Source organism: Rhinoraja longicauda, chromosome 10, assembly GCF_053455715.1.
Source record: "Rhinoraja longicauda isolate Sanriku21f chromosome 10, sRhiLon1.1, whole genome shotgun sequence".
In the NCBI taxonomy this organism is placed as follows: Eukaryota; Metazoa; Chordata; class Chondrichthyes; order Rajiformes; family Arhynchobatidae; genus Rhinoraja; species Rhinoraja longicauda.
In genome coordinates this window covers 60900376-60914090 of record NC_135962.1, presented here as the reverse complement: position 1 = coordinate 60914090, position 13715 = coordinate 60900376, and the positions used below count along the sequence as shown (strand labels likewise).

Sequence of the window (13715 nt, the reverse complement as noted above, 5' to 3'; positions counted from 1 at the left end):
AAGAGGTGAGGAGGATTTTCTTTAGTCAGATACAATAGACAATAGACAATAGGTGCAGGAGTAGGCCATTCGGCCCTTCGAGCCAGCACCGCCATTCAATGTGATCATGGCTGATCATTCTCAATCAGTACCCCGTTCCTGCTTTCTCCCCATACCCCCTGACTCCGCTATCCTGAAGAGCTCTATCTAGCTCTCTCTTGAATGTATTCAGAGAATTGGCCTCCACTGCCCTCTGAGGCAGAGAATTCCACAGATTCACAACTCTCTGACTAAAAAAGCTTTTCCTCATCTCTGTTCTAAATGGCCTACCCCTTATTCTTAAACTGTGGCCCCTGGTTCTGGACTCCCCCAACATTGGGAACATGTTTCCTGTCTCTAACATGTCCAACCACTTAATAATCTTATACGTTTCGATAAGATCCCCTCTCATCCTTCTAAATTCCAGTGTATACAAACCTAGTCGCTCCAGTCTTTCAACATAGGACAGTCCCGCCATTCCGGGAATTAACCTAGTAAACCTACGCTGCACGCCCTCAATAGCAAGAATATCCTTCCTCAAATTTGGAGACCAAAACTGCACACAGTACTCCAGGTGCGGTCTCACTAGGGCCCTGTACAACTGCAGAAGGACCTCTTTGTCAAGTCAAGTCAAATTTATTTGTCACATACACATACTCGATGTGCAGTGAAATGAAAGTGGCAATGCCTGCGGGTTGTGCACAAAAATAATTACAGTTACAATAAATAAAGTTAATAAGTTACTAAACATAGCACCAAAAAGTGTCGACAAAAATTTAGTCTCTGGGGTTATCAAAGTTGACAGTCCTGATGGCCTGTGGGAAGAAGCTCCGTCTCATCCTCTCCGTTTTCACAGCGTGACAGCGGAGGCGTTTGCCTGACCGTAGCATCTGGAACAGTCCGTTACTGGGGTGGCAGGGGTCCCTCATGATCTTGCTTGCTCTGGATCTGCACCTCCTGATGTATAGGTCCTGCAGGGGGACGAGTGTAGTTCCCATGGTGCGTTCTGCCGAACGCACTACTCTCTGCAGGGCCATCCTGTCCTGGGCAGAGCTGTTCCCAAACCAGACTGTAATGTTGCCGGACAGGATGCTCTCTACAGCCCCAGAGTAGAAGCAATGAAGGATCCTCTGCGACACTCTGAATTTCCTCAGTTGTCTAAGGTGGTAAAGGCGCTGCTTAGCCTTACCCACCAGTGCTCCTATACTCAACTCCTCTTGTTATGAATGCCAACATTCCATTGGCTTTCTTCACTGCCTGCTGTGCCCGCATGCTTCCTTTCAGTGACTGATGCACTAAGACACCCAGATCATGTTGTACGTCCCCTTTTCCTAACTTGACACCATTCAAATAATAATCTGCCTTCCTATTCTTACCACCAAAGTGGACAACCTCACACTTATCCACATTAAAGAGAGTGATGAATCTGTGGAATTCATTCCCACAAAAGGCTGTGGAGGCCAAGTCAATGGATATTTTTAAGGCATTGATAGATTCTTAATTAGGACGGGTATCAGGGGTTATGGGGAGAAGACAGGAGAATGGTGTTGAGAGGGAAAGACAGATCAGCTGTGATTATGTATAAGAAGGAACTGCAGATACTGGTTTAAACCGAAGATAGACACAAAAAGCTGGAGTAATTCAGCGAGATAGGCAGCATCTCTGGAGAGAAGGAATGAAAGATATGCAAAAAAATAATGATGATAAGGGAAACAAGCCATTATAAGCTGTTTGTTGGGTGAAAATGGGAAGCTGGTGCGACTTGGGTGGGGGAGGGATAGAGAGAGAGGGAATGACGGGGCTACCTGAGGTGAGAGAAATCAATATCATACCACTGGGCTGTAAGCTGCCCAAGCAAAATATGAGATGATGTTCCTCCAATTTGCGTTTAGCCTCACTCTGACAATGGAGGAGACCGAGGACAGAAAGGTCTGTGTGGGAATGGGAAGGAGAATTAAAGTGTCCAGCAACTGGGAGATCAGGTTTTATTTCTCCACATCACCATCTATATCTCTCGTTTCCCTTATCCCTAACCAGTCTGAAGAAGGGTCTCGACCCGAAACGTCCCCCGTTCCTCCTCTCCAGAGATGCTGCCCATCCCGCTGAGTTACTTCAGCTTTTTGTGTCCATCAGCCGTGTTTGTGGCAAAGTAGACTCGATGGGCAGAGTGGCCTAATTCTACTCCTATCACTTATGAACCTATTATGAACTTATGAATCATTGAAAGATACAGCATGGAAACATGTCCTGCCGTTGACCGAGCTGGCCGACCATCGATCACCCATCCTCACTAGTCCCATGTAATCCTATTTTCACATCCACTCCCTACACACTAGGGGCAATTTACAGAGGACAATTGACCTACAAACTTGCACTTCTTGGGGATGTGGGAGGAAACTAGAGCACCCGGAGGAACCCACGCGGTCACAGGGAGTACGTGCAAACTCCGCATAGAGGCGGTGCTGAGGGAGTGCTGCACTGTTTTTTTTGGATCAAAAATAATTTATTGAATTACGATACAAAATAATACTTGCAAAACAAAACTGTGGTAACACACCCACCACCAAAATCACCAAATTATCTACGACTCAAAAATTTCAAATAACTAGAATACAATCCTTATTGAGGATACATTTCACCCCCCGCAGTGCCCAACAGTCCCAGAAATCCCCCATGGAGCCCGTGGACAGCACCTAGTCCCTTTCTATTACATACATAGAATAATAGGTGCAGGAGGAGGACATTCAGCCCTTCGAGCTAGCACTGACATTCAACATGATCACTGCTGATCATCTAAAATCAGTACCCCGTTCCTGCTTTCTCCCCATATCCTTGATTCCCTTAGCCCTAACAGCTAAATCTAACTCTCTCTTGAAAATATTCAGTGAATTGGCCTCCATTGCCTTTTGAGGCAGAGAATTTCACAGATTCACAACTCTCTGGATGAAAAAGTTTTTCCTCATCTCAGTCCTAAATGGCCTACCCCTTATTCTGAAACTGTGGACCCTGGTTCAGTGACCACCCGGGCGCGGACGTAACCCCGGAAAAAGGACAGGCAGCTGGCTCGGGCAGAGCCGCTGTGACTCGCGGATGGCCAGCTTGGCCAGGCCCAGGAGCAACCCAACCAGGACATCTTTGGCCCAACCCTCTCCCCTACGCACAGGGTGTCCAAAGCTGGAATTTAGAAGACTGAGGGGGGGTCTTATTGAAACATATAAAATTCTTAAGGGGAAGATTGTTACCGATGTTGGGGAAGTCCAGAACCAGGGGTCACAGCTTAAGGATAAGGAGGAAGTCTTTTAGGACCGAGATGAGAAAACATTTCTTCACACAGAGAGTGGTGAGTCTGTGGAATTCTCTGCCACAGAAGGTAGTTGAGGCCAGTTCATTGGCTATATTTAAGAGGGAGTTAGATGTGGCCCTTGTGGCTAAAGGGATCAGGGGGTATGGAGAGAAGGCAGGTACAGGATACTGAGCTGGATGATCAGCCATGATCATATTGAATGGCGGTGCAGGCTCGAAGGGCCGAATGGCCTACTCCTGCACCTATTTTCTATGTTTCTATGTGAGGATGGTGGGCGGAAATGCAGCCAGAAGGCAAGTAGGGAGTGCCCTACTGTGGGAGGGGCAGTATTGAGGGAGCACCGCACTGTGGGAGGGGCGGGGTTGAGGGAGCGCTGCACTGTGGGGGGGGGGGCTGTACTGAGGGAGTGCTGCACTGTGGGGAGGGGGCGGTACTGAGGGAGTGCCACACTGTGGGGGGGAGCGGGGGTGAGATAGTGCTGCACTGTGGGAGGGGCGGGGGTGAGGGAGCGCTGCACTGTGGGGGTGCGGTACTGAGGGAATGCTGCACTGTGGGGGGGGCGTTACTGAGTGAGTGCCACACTGTGGGGGGGGCGGGGGTGAGGGAGCGTTGCACTGTGGGGGGGGAGCGGGGGTGAAGGAGTGCCACACTGTGGGGGGGGCGGCGGTACTGAGGGAGTGCCACACTGTGGGGGGGGGTGGTACTGAGGGAGTACCACACTGTGGGGGGGGCGGGGGTGAGGGAGTGCTGCACTATGGGGGGAGGCTGTACTGAGAGAGTGCTGCACTATGGGGGGGGACTGTACAGAGGGAGTGCTGCACTGTGGGTGGGGGCTGTACTGAGGGAGTGCTGCACTGTGGGGGGGGGCGGTACTGAGGGAGTGCTGCACTGTGGGGGGGGGACGATACTGAGGGAGTGCTGCACTATGGGGGGGGGCGATACTGAGGGAGTGCTGCACTGTGGGGGGGGGGTGGTACTGAGGTAGTGCTGCACTGTGGGGGGGGGCGGTACTGAGGGAGTGCTGCACTATGGGGGGGCGATACTGAGGTAGTGCTGCACTTTGGGGGGGGTACTGAGGTAGTGCTGCACTATGGGGAGGGGGCATGGCCGTCTTAACGCATGGGCGTGATGGGCACTTGCCCGGGGCCCCACAAGCATAGGGGCCCCATTTTATCGAACATTTACATTTTTATTCCTGTGAGTAGTTGTCGTAAGGGCCCCAGTACACTGCTTTGCCCGGGGCCCATAATGCTGTAAAGACGGCCCTGGGAGGGGGTGGTACTGAGGGTGTGCTGCACTGTGGGGGGGGGGGGGGGGGCGGTACTGAGGGAGTGCTGCACTTTGGGGGGGGGGGGGTACTGAGGTAGTGCTGCACTGTGGGGGGGGGGGTACTGAGGTAGTGCTGCACTGTGGGGGGGGGGGCGGTACTGAGGTAGTGCTGCACTGTGGGGGGGGCGATACTAAGGGTGTGCTGCACTGTGGGGGGGGGGGGACGATACTGAGGGAGTGCTGCACTGTGGGGGGGGGGCGGGACTGAGGGAGTGCTGCACTGTGGGGGGGGGGTACTGAGGTAATGCTGCACTGTGGGGGGGGCGGTACTGATGGAGTGCTGCACTGTGGGGGGGTACTGAGGTAGTGCTGCACTGTGGGGGGGGGGGTGGTATTGAGGGAGTGCTGCACTGTGGGGGGGGTGGGGGTGAGGGTGAGGGTGAGGGAGTGCTGCACTGTGGGGAGGGGGTTGGACTGAGGGAGTGCTGCACTGTGGGGGGGGGCGGTACTGAGGGAGTGCTGCACTGTGGGGGGGCGGCGGTACTGAGGGAGTGCCACACTGTGGGGGGGGGGGGTGGTACTGAGGGAGTGCCACACTGTGGGGGGGGGGCGGGGGTGAGGGAGTGCTGCACTATGGGGGGAGGCTGTACTGAGAGAGTGCTGCACTATGGGGAGGGGACTGTACAGAGGGAGTGCTGCACTGTGGGTGGGGGCTGTACTGAGGGAGTGCTGCACTGTGGGGGGAGGCGATACTGAGGGAGTGCTGCACTATGGGGGGGGCGATAATGAGGGAGTGCTGCACTGTGGGGGGGGGGCGATACTGAGGTAGTGCTGCACTGTGGGGGGGGGGGGGCGGTACTGAGGAAGTGCTGCACTGTGTGGGGGGGGCGGTACTGAGGGAGTGCTGCACTATGGGGGGGCGATACTGAGGGAGTGCTGCACTATGGGGGGGGGGGGCGGTACTGAGGAAGTGCTGCACTGTGGGGGGGGTACTGAGGTAGTGCTGCACTATGGGGAGGGGGCAGGGCCGTCTTAACGCATGGGCGTGATGGGCACTTGCCCGGGGCCCCACAAGCATAGGGGCCCCATTTTATCGACCATTTACATTTTTATTCCTGTGAGTAGTTGTCGTAGGGGCCCCAGTACACTGCTTTGCCAGGGGCCCATAATGCTGTAAAGACGGCCCTGGGAGGGGGTGGTACTGAGGGTGTGCTGCACTGTGGGGGGGGGGGGGGCGGTACTGAGGGAGTGCTGCACTGTGGGGGGGGGGTACTGAGGTAGTGCTGCACTGTTGGGGGGGGGGGGGTGAGGGAGTGCTGCACTGTGGGGGGGGCGGTACTGAGGGAGTGCTGCACTGTGGGGGGGGGGCGGTACTGAGGGAGTGCTGCACTGTGGGGGGGGGGTACTGAGGTAGTGCTGCACTGTTGGGGGGGGGGGTGAGGGAGTGCTGCACTGTGGGGGGGGCGGTACTGAGGTAGTGCTGCACTGTGGGGGGGGGTGAGGGAGTGCTGCACTGTGGGGGGGGGTGAGGGTTAGGGAGTGCCACACTGTGGGGGGGTGAGGGAGTGCCACACTGTGGGGGGGGGGGGGTGAGGGAGTGCCACACTGTGGGGGGGGGGGTGGGGGTGAGGGAGCGCCGCATTCACTCACTCACCCTCTGCCTTTCGAAGTGGCGACCTCCTTTCAGCAGCTGCTCAGCGGTGAGTTGCCCCTCCAGGTGAGTGAGGGCTTCCTCTCGATCGCTCAGCCTCTCCTCAGCCCTGCGAGCCCGGTCCATTGCCTCGCGCTGCAGCTTGCACTGACTCTCCAGCTGCCCATTCAGCCTCGACATCTGCTCCTCCATCCTCGCCACTCGCTTTCAAACACATCAGACACGTACATAGTTATCGTGGGATGCATCCAGTCCCATAGAACATAGAACACCACAGCACAGGAACAGGCCCTTAGGCCCACAATGTACACAACATGATATCAAGACTAAAGATAAACACAACGTACTGGAGTAACTCAGCGGCTCAGGTTATATGGATAGAAATGGATAGGTGATGGAAACATAGAAAACAGGTGCAGGAGGAGGCCATTTGGCCCTTCGTGCCAGCACTACCATTCATTGTGATCATGGCTGATCATCCACAATCAGTAACCTGTGCCTGCCTTCTCCCCATATCCCTTGATTCCACTAGCCCCTAGAGCTCTATCTAACTCTCTTTTAAATTCATCCAGTAAATTGGCCTCCACTGCCCTCTGTGGCAGAGAATTCCACAAATTCACAACTCTCTGGGTGAAAAGGTTTCTTCTCACCTCAGTTTTAAATGGCCTCCCCTTTATTCTTAGACTGTGGCCCCTGGTTCTGGACTCCCCCAACTTTGGGAACATTTTTCTGCATCTAACTTGTCCAGTCCTTTTATAATTTTATACGTCTCTATAAGATCCTCTCCCATCCTTCTAAACTCCAGTGAATACAAGCCCAGTCTTTCCATTCTTTCCTCATACGACAGTCCCGTCATCCCGAGGGTTTAACCTCGTGCACCTACGCTGCACTAACTCAAAAGCAAGGACGTCCTTCCTCAAATTAGGAGACCAAAACTGCACACAATACTCCAGATGTGGTCTCACCAGGGCCCTGTTCAACTGATAGAAACATAGAAAATAGGTGCAGGAGTAGGCCATTCGGCCCTTCGAGCCTGCACCGCCATTCAATATGATCATGGCTGATCATCCAGCTCAGTAACCTGTACCTGCCTTCTCTCCATACCCCCTGATCCCTTTAGCCACAAGGGCCACATCTAACTCCCTCTTAAATATAGCCAATGAACTGGCCTCAACTACCTTCTGTGGCAGAGAATTCCACAGACTCACCACTCTGTGTGAAGAAATGTGGGATGATTCAGAAGATAGACACAAAAAAAGCTGGAGTATCTCAGCAGGTCAGACAGCATCTCTGGAGAAAAGGAATAGGTGATGTTTCATGTTGGGACCCTGCTTCAGAATATAAGATCACTCCTCAGTCTCTTGCACAGCAAGGAATAGAGTCGTTGCCTGACTAACCTCTCCCTGCACTTAATCCATACAATTCCATTCCCTGCATAACCATGTGCCGATCCAATAGCCTCTTAAACGCCACGACCATATCTGCCTTCACCACCACCACCACCACCCCTGGCAACGCAATCCAGGCACCCACCACCCTCTGTGTAAAAAATCCTGCCGCACACATCTTTAAACTTTGCCCCTTTCACTTCAAAGCTATGCCATCTAGTCTTAGACATCTTCACCCTGGGAAAATGGTGCTGACTGTCTACCCGACCTGTGCCTTTCATAATTTTTTAATACGTATCAGATCTCCCCTCAGCCTCCGATGTTCCAGAGAAAACAATCCAATTTTGTGTAACCTCTCTTTAAAGCTAATACCCTCTAATCCTGGTGGCATTCTGGTAATCCTCTTCTGCACTCTCTCCAATGCCTCCATGTCCTTCTGTGTAGGGGCGTCCAAAACCATACACAGTATTCCAAATGCAGCCGAAAATTAGGTGAGTTTAATAATGTCACATATACCAAACTGTAGTGAAAGGCTTTGTATTGCATGCTATCCAATCAGATCATATATACTATACATAAATACAATCAAGTCAAACTCAAGTACAATAGGTAGAGCAAAGAGGAAGACACAGAGTGCCGTATACAGTTCTCAGCATCAGTTCCAGAGTCCAATGTCCGCAATGGGGTCGAGGTGAATCGGACAGTGCCCTAACTTATGGAATGGCTGTTCAGAAGCCTGATAACAGAGGGGGAGAGGCTGTTCCTGAGTCTGGTGGTGCACGCTTTCAAGCTTCTGCACCTTCTGCCGGACGGGAGCGGGGAGAAGAAATGGCAGTGGTGGGATAAGTCTTTGATTTTGTTGACTGACAAAAGTCTTACAAAGCTGCAAAAGTTTGTCGAACTTTATAGCTAAAAAAAAATAGCCTCTAATCTATGTAGCATCCTGGTAAATACCACCTGTGCAATTTCCTGCTCGGCTCCAGAATTGCCCATGACCGCAGGTGGACTCCTGCAGAACTCTGCAGTTTTGTTCAACTAAGTTTGGTTTCCAGACTGGAGCAGAAGTTGTCCTGAAGCTGTTTAACACAGAGCAGAACAAGTGTACTTTCCAGAAATTGGCAGCCATATGGGAGCAGAGAATGGTTTTGTGAAGCTACTGCAGAGAGTTGTGGATGTAGCCCAGTCCATCACACAGACCAGACTCCCCACCATTGACTCTGTCTACACTTCACGTTGCCTCAGGAAAGCAGCCAACATATCAAGGACTTGTCCCACCCCGGTCATTCCTTCCTCTCCCCAATCCCATCCGGTGGAAGGTTTGAAAGTGCGCACCACCAGACTCAGGAATAACTTCTTCCCCTCTGTTATCAGGCATCTGAACAATCCTTCCATCAGACTTTAGACTTTCAAGACACAGCACAGAAACAGGCCTTTGGCCCACCGAGTCCACACTGACCAGCAATCACCCCGCACACTAACACTATCCTACAAATTAGGAATAATTTACAATTATACAAAGCCAATTAACTTACAAATCTGTACGTCTTTGGAGTGTGGGAGGAAAGCGGAGCATCCTGAGAAAACCCACATGATCATCGGGAGAACGTACAAACTCTGCACGGGCAGCACCCCTAGTCAGGATGGTGCCCGTGTCTCTGGCGTTGTAAGGCAGCAACTCTACTGCTGCGCCGCCGTGCTACCTGAATGTTTTGTGACGTTTCGTGTTGATTAAGATCCTGCCCCTTCTCTCTTCCAGCTTTCTCCCTCCTACTCCAATATATCTGCAAAGGGTTCCGACGCAGAACATCTCCTGTCCAGGATTCCAGAGATGCTGCCTGACCTGCTGAGTTAATCTCACCACAGACAGTCTAGAACACCCAGTTTATACCAACACCAACACTCAAAGTGAAGATATTTTGCTTGGGCAGCTTAGCATATCATAAGATCATAAAAGATAGGAGTATAATTAGGCCATTCGGCCCATTGTCTATTCTGCCTTCCAATCATGGCTGATCTATCTCTACCTCTATTCTATCTCTCCCTCCTAACCCCATTCTCCTGCCTTCTCCCCATAACCTCTGACACCTGTACTAATCAAGAATCCATCGATCTCTTTAAATATATCCACTGACTTGGAATTCCACAGATTCACCACCCTCTGACTAAAGAAATTCCTCCTCATTTCCTAAAAGAACGTCCTTTAATTCTGAGGCTATGACCTCCAGTCCTAGACTCTCCACTAGTGGAAACATCCTCTCCACATCCACTCTATCCAAACCTTTCGCCATTCTGTAAGTTTCAATGAGGTCCCCCTCATTCTTCTAAACTCCAGCGAGTACAGGCCCAGTGCCGTCAAACGCTCATCACAGGTTAACCCACTCATTCCAGGGATCATCCTTGTAAACCTCCTCTGGACCCTCTCCAGAGCCAGCACATCATTCCTCAGATATGGTGCCCAAAATTGCTCACAATATTCCAAATGCTGCCCGACCAGTGCCTAAAAGAGCCTCAGCATTACATCCCTGTTTTTGTACACAAGCCCTCTCGAAATAAATTCTAGCATTGCATTTGCTTTCTTTACTACCGATTCGACTTGCAGATTAACCTTTGGGGATTCCTGCACCAGCACTCCAAAATCCTTTTGCACCTCTGATTTCTGGATTATCTCCCCATTTAGAAAATAGTCTAGGCCTTTATTCCTACTACCAAAATGCATGACTCCACACTTTGCTCCACTATATTCCACCTGCCACTCCTCTGCCCACTTTCCCAACCTGTCCAAGTCCTTCTACAGAGTCTCTGCTTTCTCTGCACTACCTGCCCCTCCACCTATTTTCGTATCACCCGTGAATCTTGGCATATTGGTCATATCTGCATATTGCACCTCATATTTCGCTTGGGCAGCTTCCACCCCAGCGGTATGAATTCTCTAATTTCAAGTAACCCTTGCATTCCCTCTCTATCTGTCATTCTCGCACCCCAGCCATCCTGCTAGTTTCACTGTTCGTATCCCTTCATTATCACCTCTCTCACAACCAACAATGGACGATTGTGAGCCCCATCTTTCCTTGGTCATAGGTGCCAGCTTTGACTTGTTCTGGATATTTTCATACATCTAGTTTCTCTCTCCCCTGACTCAGTCTGAAGAAGGGTCTCGACCCGAAAGTCCGCCTATTCTTTCTCTCCAGAGATGCTGCCTGTCTCGCTGAGTTACTCCAGCATTTTTTGTCTATTTTTGGTGTAAACCAGCATCTGCAGTTCCTTCCTGCCCATGAAGACAGTTGAAGTGTGCTGCTTTGTGTAGATCTCAGCAGTCACACGTCACTTTATGATGGAGACACATTCCTGGAAATCAAGCCTTTGTGTGGAATTTTACTACAGAAGGTAACAATATAACGGCATAGATATTTATTAATAGGCCATAGTTTGAATGATAGTTTGAAAGAATGAGCAAGGAGAGTAGTGATAGTGTTTACTACTTATGTGCATTGTATGCCCGCTGTGCCTCCATACATCCATGCAGACATCACCCTCACTAAGAGCATTAGTTTGATTTTTAATCCCACATGATTATTTTGTAAATGATTTATACTCTAGGGGAGGTTTTGAGAAACTCAATAATGCATTGGGTGAATTCGTAGAATTTTATTTTGCAGTTTTGACACTCTGCTGTTTCCTTGGTTACGGGTCAAACTGCTTGTTGTCGACTGTTAACCAAGAGCTCAACACACAACACTTTGGATGGTTTCCGGTCAACTCCAGCACCAAAGATACTTACAATGGCAAGGAGCCGGGAGTAGGGTTGCCAACTATCTCACTCCCAAATACAGGACAAGGTGACGTCACAGCCCCGCGCCCCACGTCACCTCACCCAGCCTGCGGCCACCTCTTCCCGCTCCACCAATGGCGGCCACCCGGGACGGCAGGCGGGTTGCTACGCAACCTCCGTTAGGCGGCGCCCAGGCCTCCGGACCTACACTGTCCGAACCTACAGTGTCCGGACCTACAGTGTCCGGACCTACACTGTCTGGGCCTACACTGTTCGGACCTACACTGTTCGTACCTACACTGTCCGGACCCACAGTGTCTGGACCTATACTGTCTGGAACTACACTGTGCAGACCTACAGTATCCGGACCTACACTGTGCAGACCTACATTATCCGGACCTACACTGTCCGGGCCTACAGTATCCGGACCTACACTGTCCGGGCCTACAGTATCCGGACCTACACTGTCTGGGCCTACAGTATCCGGACCTACACTGTCCGGGCCTACAGTATCCGGACCTACACTGTCCGGGCCTACAGTATCCGGACCTACACTGTCCGGGCCTACAGTATCCGGACCTACACTGTCCGGGCCTACAGTATCCGGACCTACACTGTCCGGGCCTACAGCGTGAATTTGTGGTGCACCCCCCCCCCCCCCCCCGAGCTAATACGGGACAAGGGCGGTCCCGTACGGGACAAATTAATTTAGCCCAATATACGGGATGTCTCGGCTAATACAGTTGGCAACCGTAGGTGTGTGGTATTTGTATGTGTGTGGTATATGTATATGTGTGTGTGTGTGGTGTGAATACATAGTATGCATATGTGTATGGTGTGTGTGTCATGGGTGTGTGACTTTGTGTGTGCGTGTGCGCAGAGCTAGTTAGCTCTTCCAGTCATACAGCAAGGAACAGACCCTTCGGCCCAAGATGCCAACCAACATGCCCCAGCTACACTAGTCCCACCTGCCCACGTTTGGTCCATATCCCTCTAAATCTTTCCTATCCATGTACCCGTCAAAATGTCTTTTAAATGTTGTGATAGTACCTGCCTCAACATCCTCCTCCGGCAGCTCGTTCCATACACCCACCACCCTCTGTGTGAAAAAGTTGCCTCTCAGATTCCTATTAAATCTTTCCCCTCTCATCTTAAACCTATGTCCTCTGGTTCTTGATTCCCCTACCCTGGGTAAAAGACTGTGTGCATTCACCTTATCTATTCCCCTCATGATTTTATGCACCTCTATAAGATCACCCCTCAGCCTCCTGCACTCCAAGGATTAAATTCCAAGCCTCTCCCTACAGCTCCAGTTCTGGCAACATCCTCGTAAATCTTCTTTACACTCTTTCCATTTTAATGACATCCTTCTTACAGCAGGGTGACTAAAACTGAACAGAACAAAACAAAACAACTGAACAACCAAAACAAAACAAAACTGAAGGGCCAAATGGCCTCCTCCTGCACCTATTTTTTATGTTTCTATGTTTAATACTCCAAATGCAGTCACACCAATGTCTTGTCCAACTCTCTCCCCCGAAACATCACATATCCATGCTCTCCAGAGATGTTAGACACATAAAGCTGGACTAACTCAGTGGGACAGACTTTTCCAGAGATGTTGCCTGACTTGCTGAGTTACTCCAGCACTTTGTGTCTCTTTTTGACCAAACTCAATCTGTCCCATATGTCTTTTAAATGTTGTTCTTGTACCTGCCTGAGCTACTATCATGGTTCTGCTATTGTTTTTCCCCTGAAAACATATTTTGAATTCCCCTTGGAAGGTTTTTGCAGAATCTGCCAGTTCAGGCATTGTTTTCCATATCAAAGCAATTCTCTGCGTTAAAAATGTTTCCCAATCTCCCCTCTGGTACTTGTATTGATCACCTGCTACCCTGTCCTCTGGCTACCTCCCACCAGGGTAATTTCTTTAGTATTTACTTTAACACAAGCTCTCATAGTTTGGAATAAATCCTGTCTGTTTACCCGCTTTTAGTAAGCTCAGCCTCGCCTGTCTTCCCAACCGCGAAGTCTACATTTCTGGATTCCCAGGACTTCAATATGAGGAAATAAAGGCCAATATCATGGATACTGCTAGTAGGCGTGATTCTTCCTGAATAGGAAAGGTTGAGAGGGATGTGGGCCAAACGCAGACTGGTGGGACTAGTATAGATGGTGCATGTTGGACGGCATGGACGAGTTGGGCTGAAGGGCCTGATTCCGTGCTGTATGATTCTATCACTGCATACATAGGAAAGGCTGAAATGATAGTGGTGGTTAAGAGGCTTTTAGATGTAGACGGGTGTGCACCCGTTG

General features: G+C 50.7%; 1 protein-coding gene across 1 annotated transcript in view; it reads right to left on the bottom strand.

Moving 5' to 3' along the window:
• The window catches only part of LOC144597537 (coiled-coil domain-containing protein 170-like), a 73848-nt gene that overhangs the window by 16752 nt on the left and 43381 nt on the right, over positions 1-13715 (bottom strand). The window contains exon 10 of the mRNA XM_078407016.1: positions 6246-6446. Within this exon, the coding sequence (XP_078263142.1) occupies positions 6246-6446 (201 nt within the window). The remainder of the gene's footprint in view (positions 1-6245; positions 6447-13715) is intronic.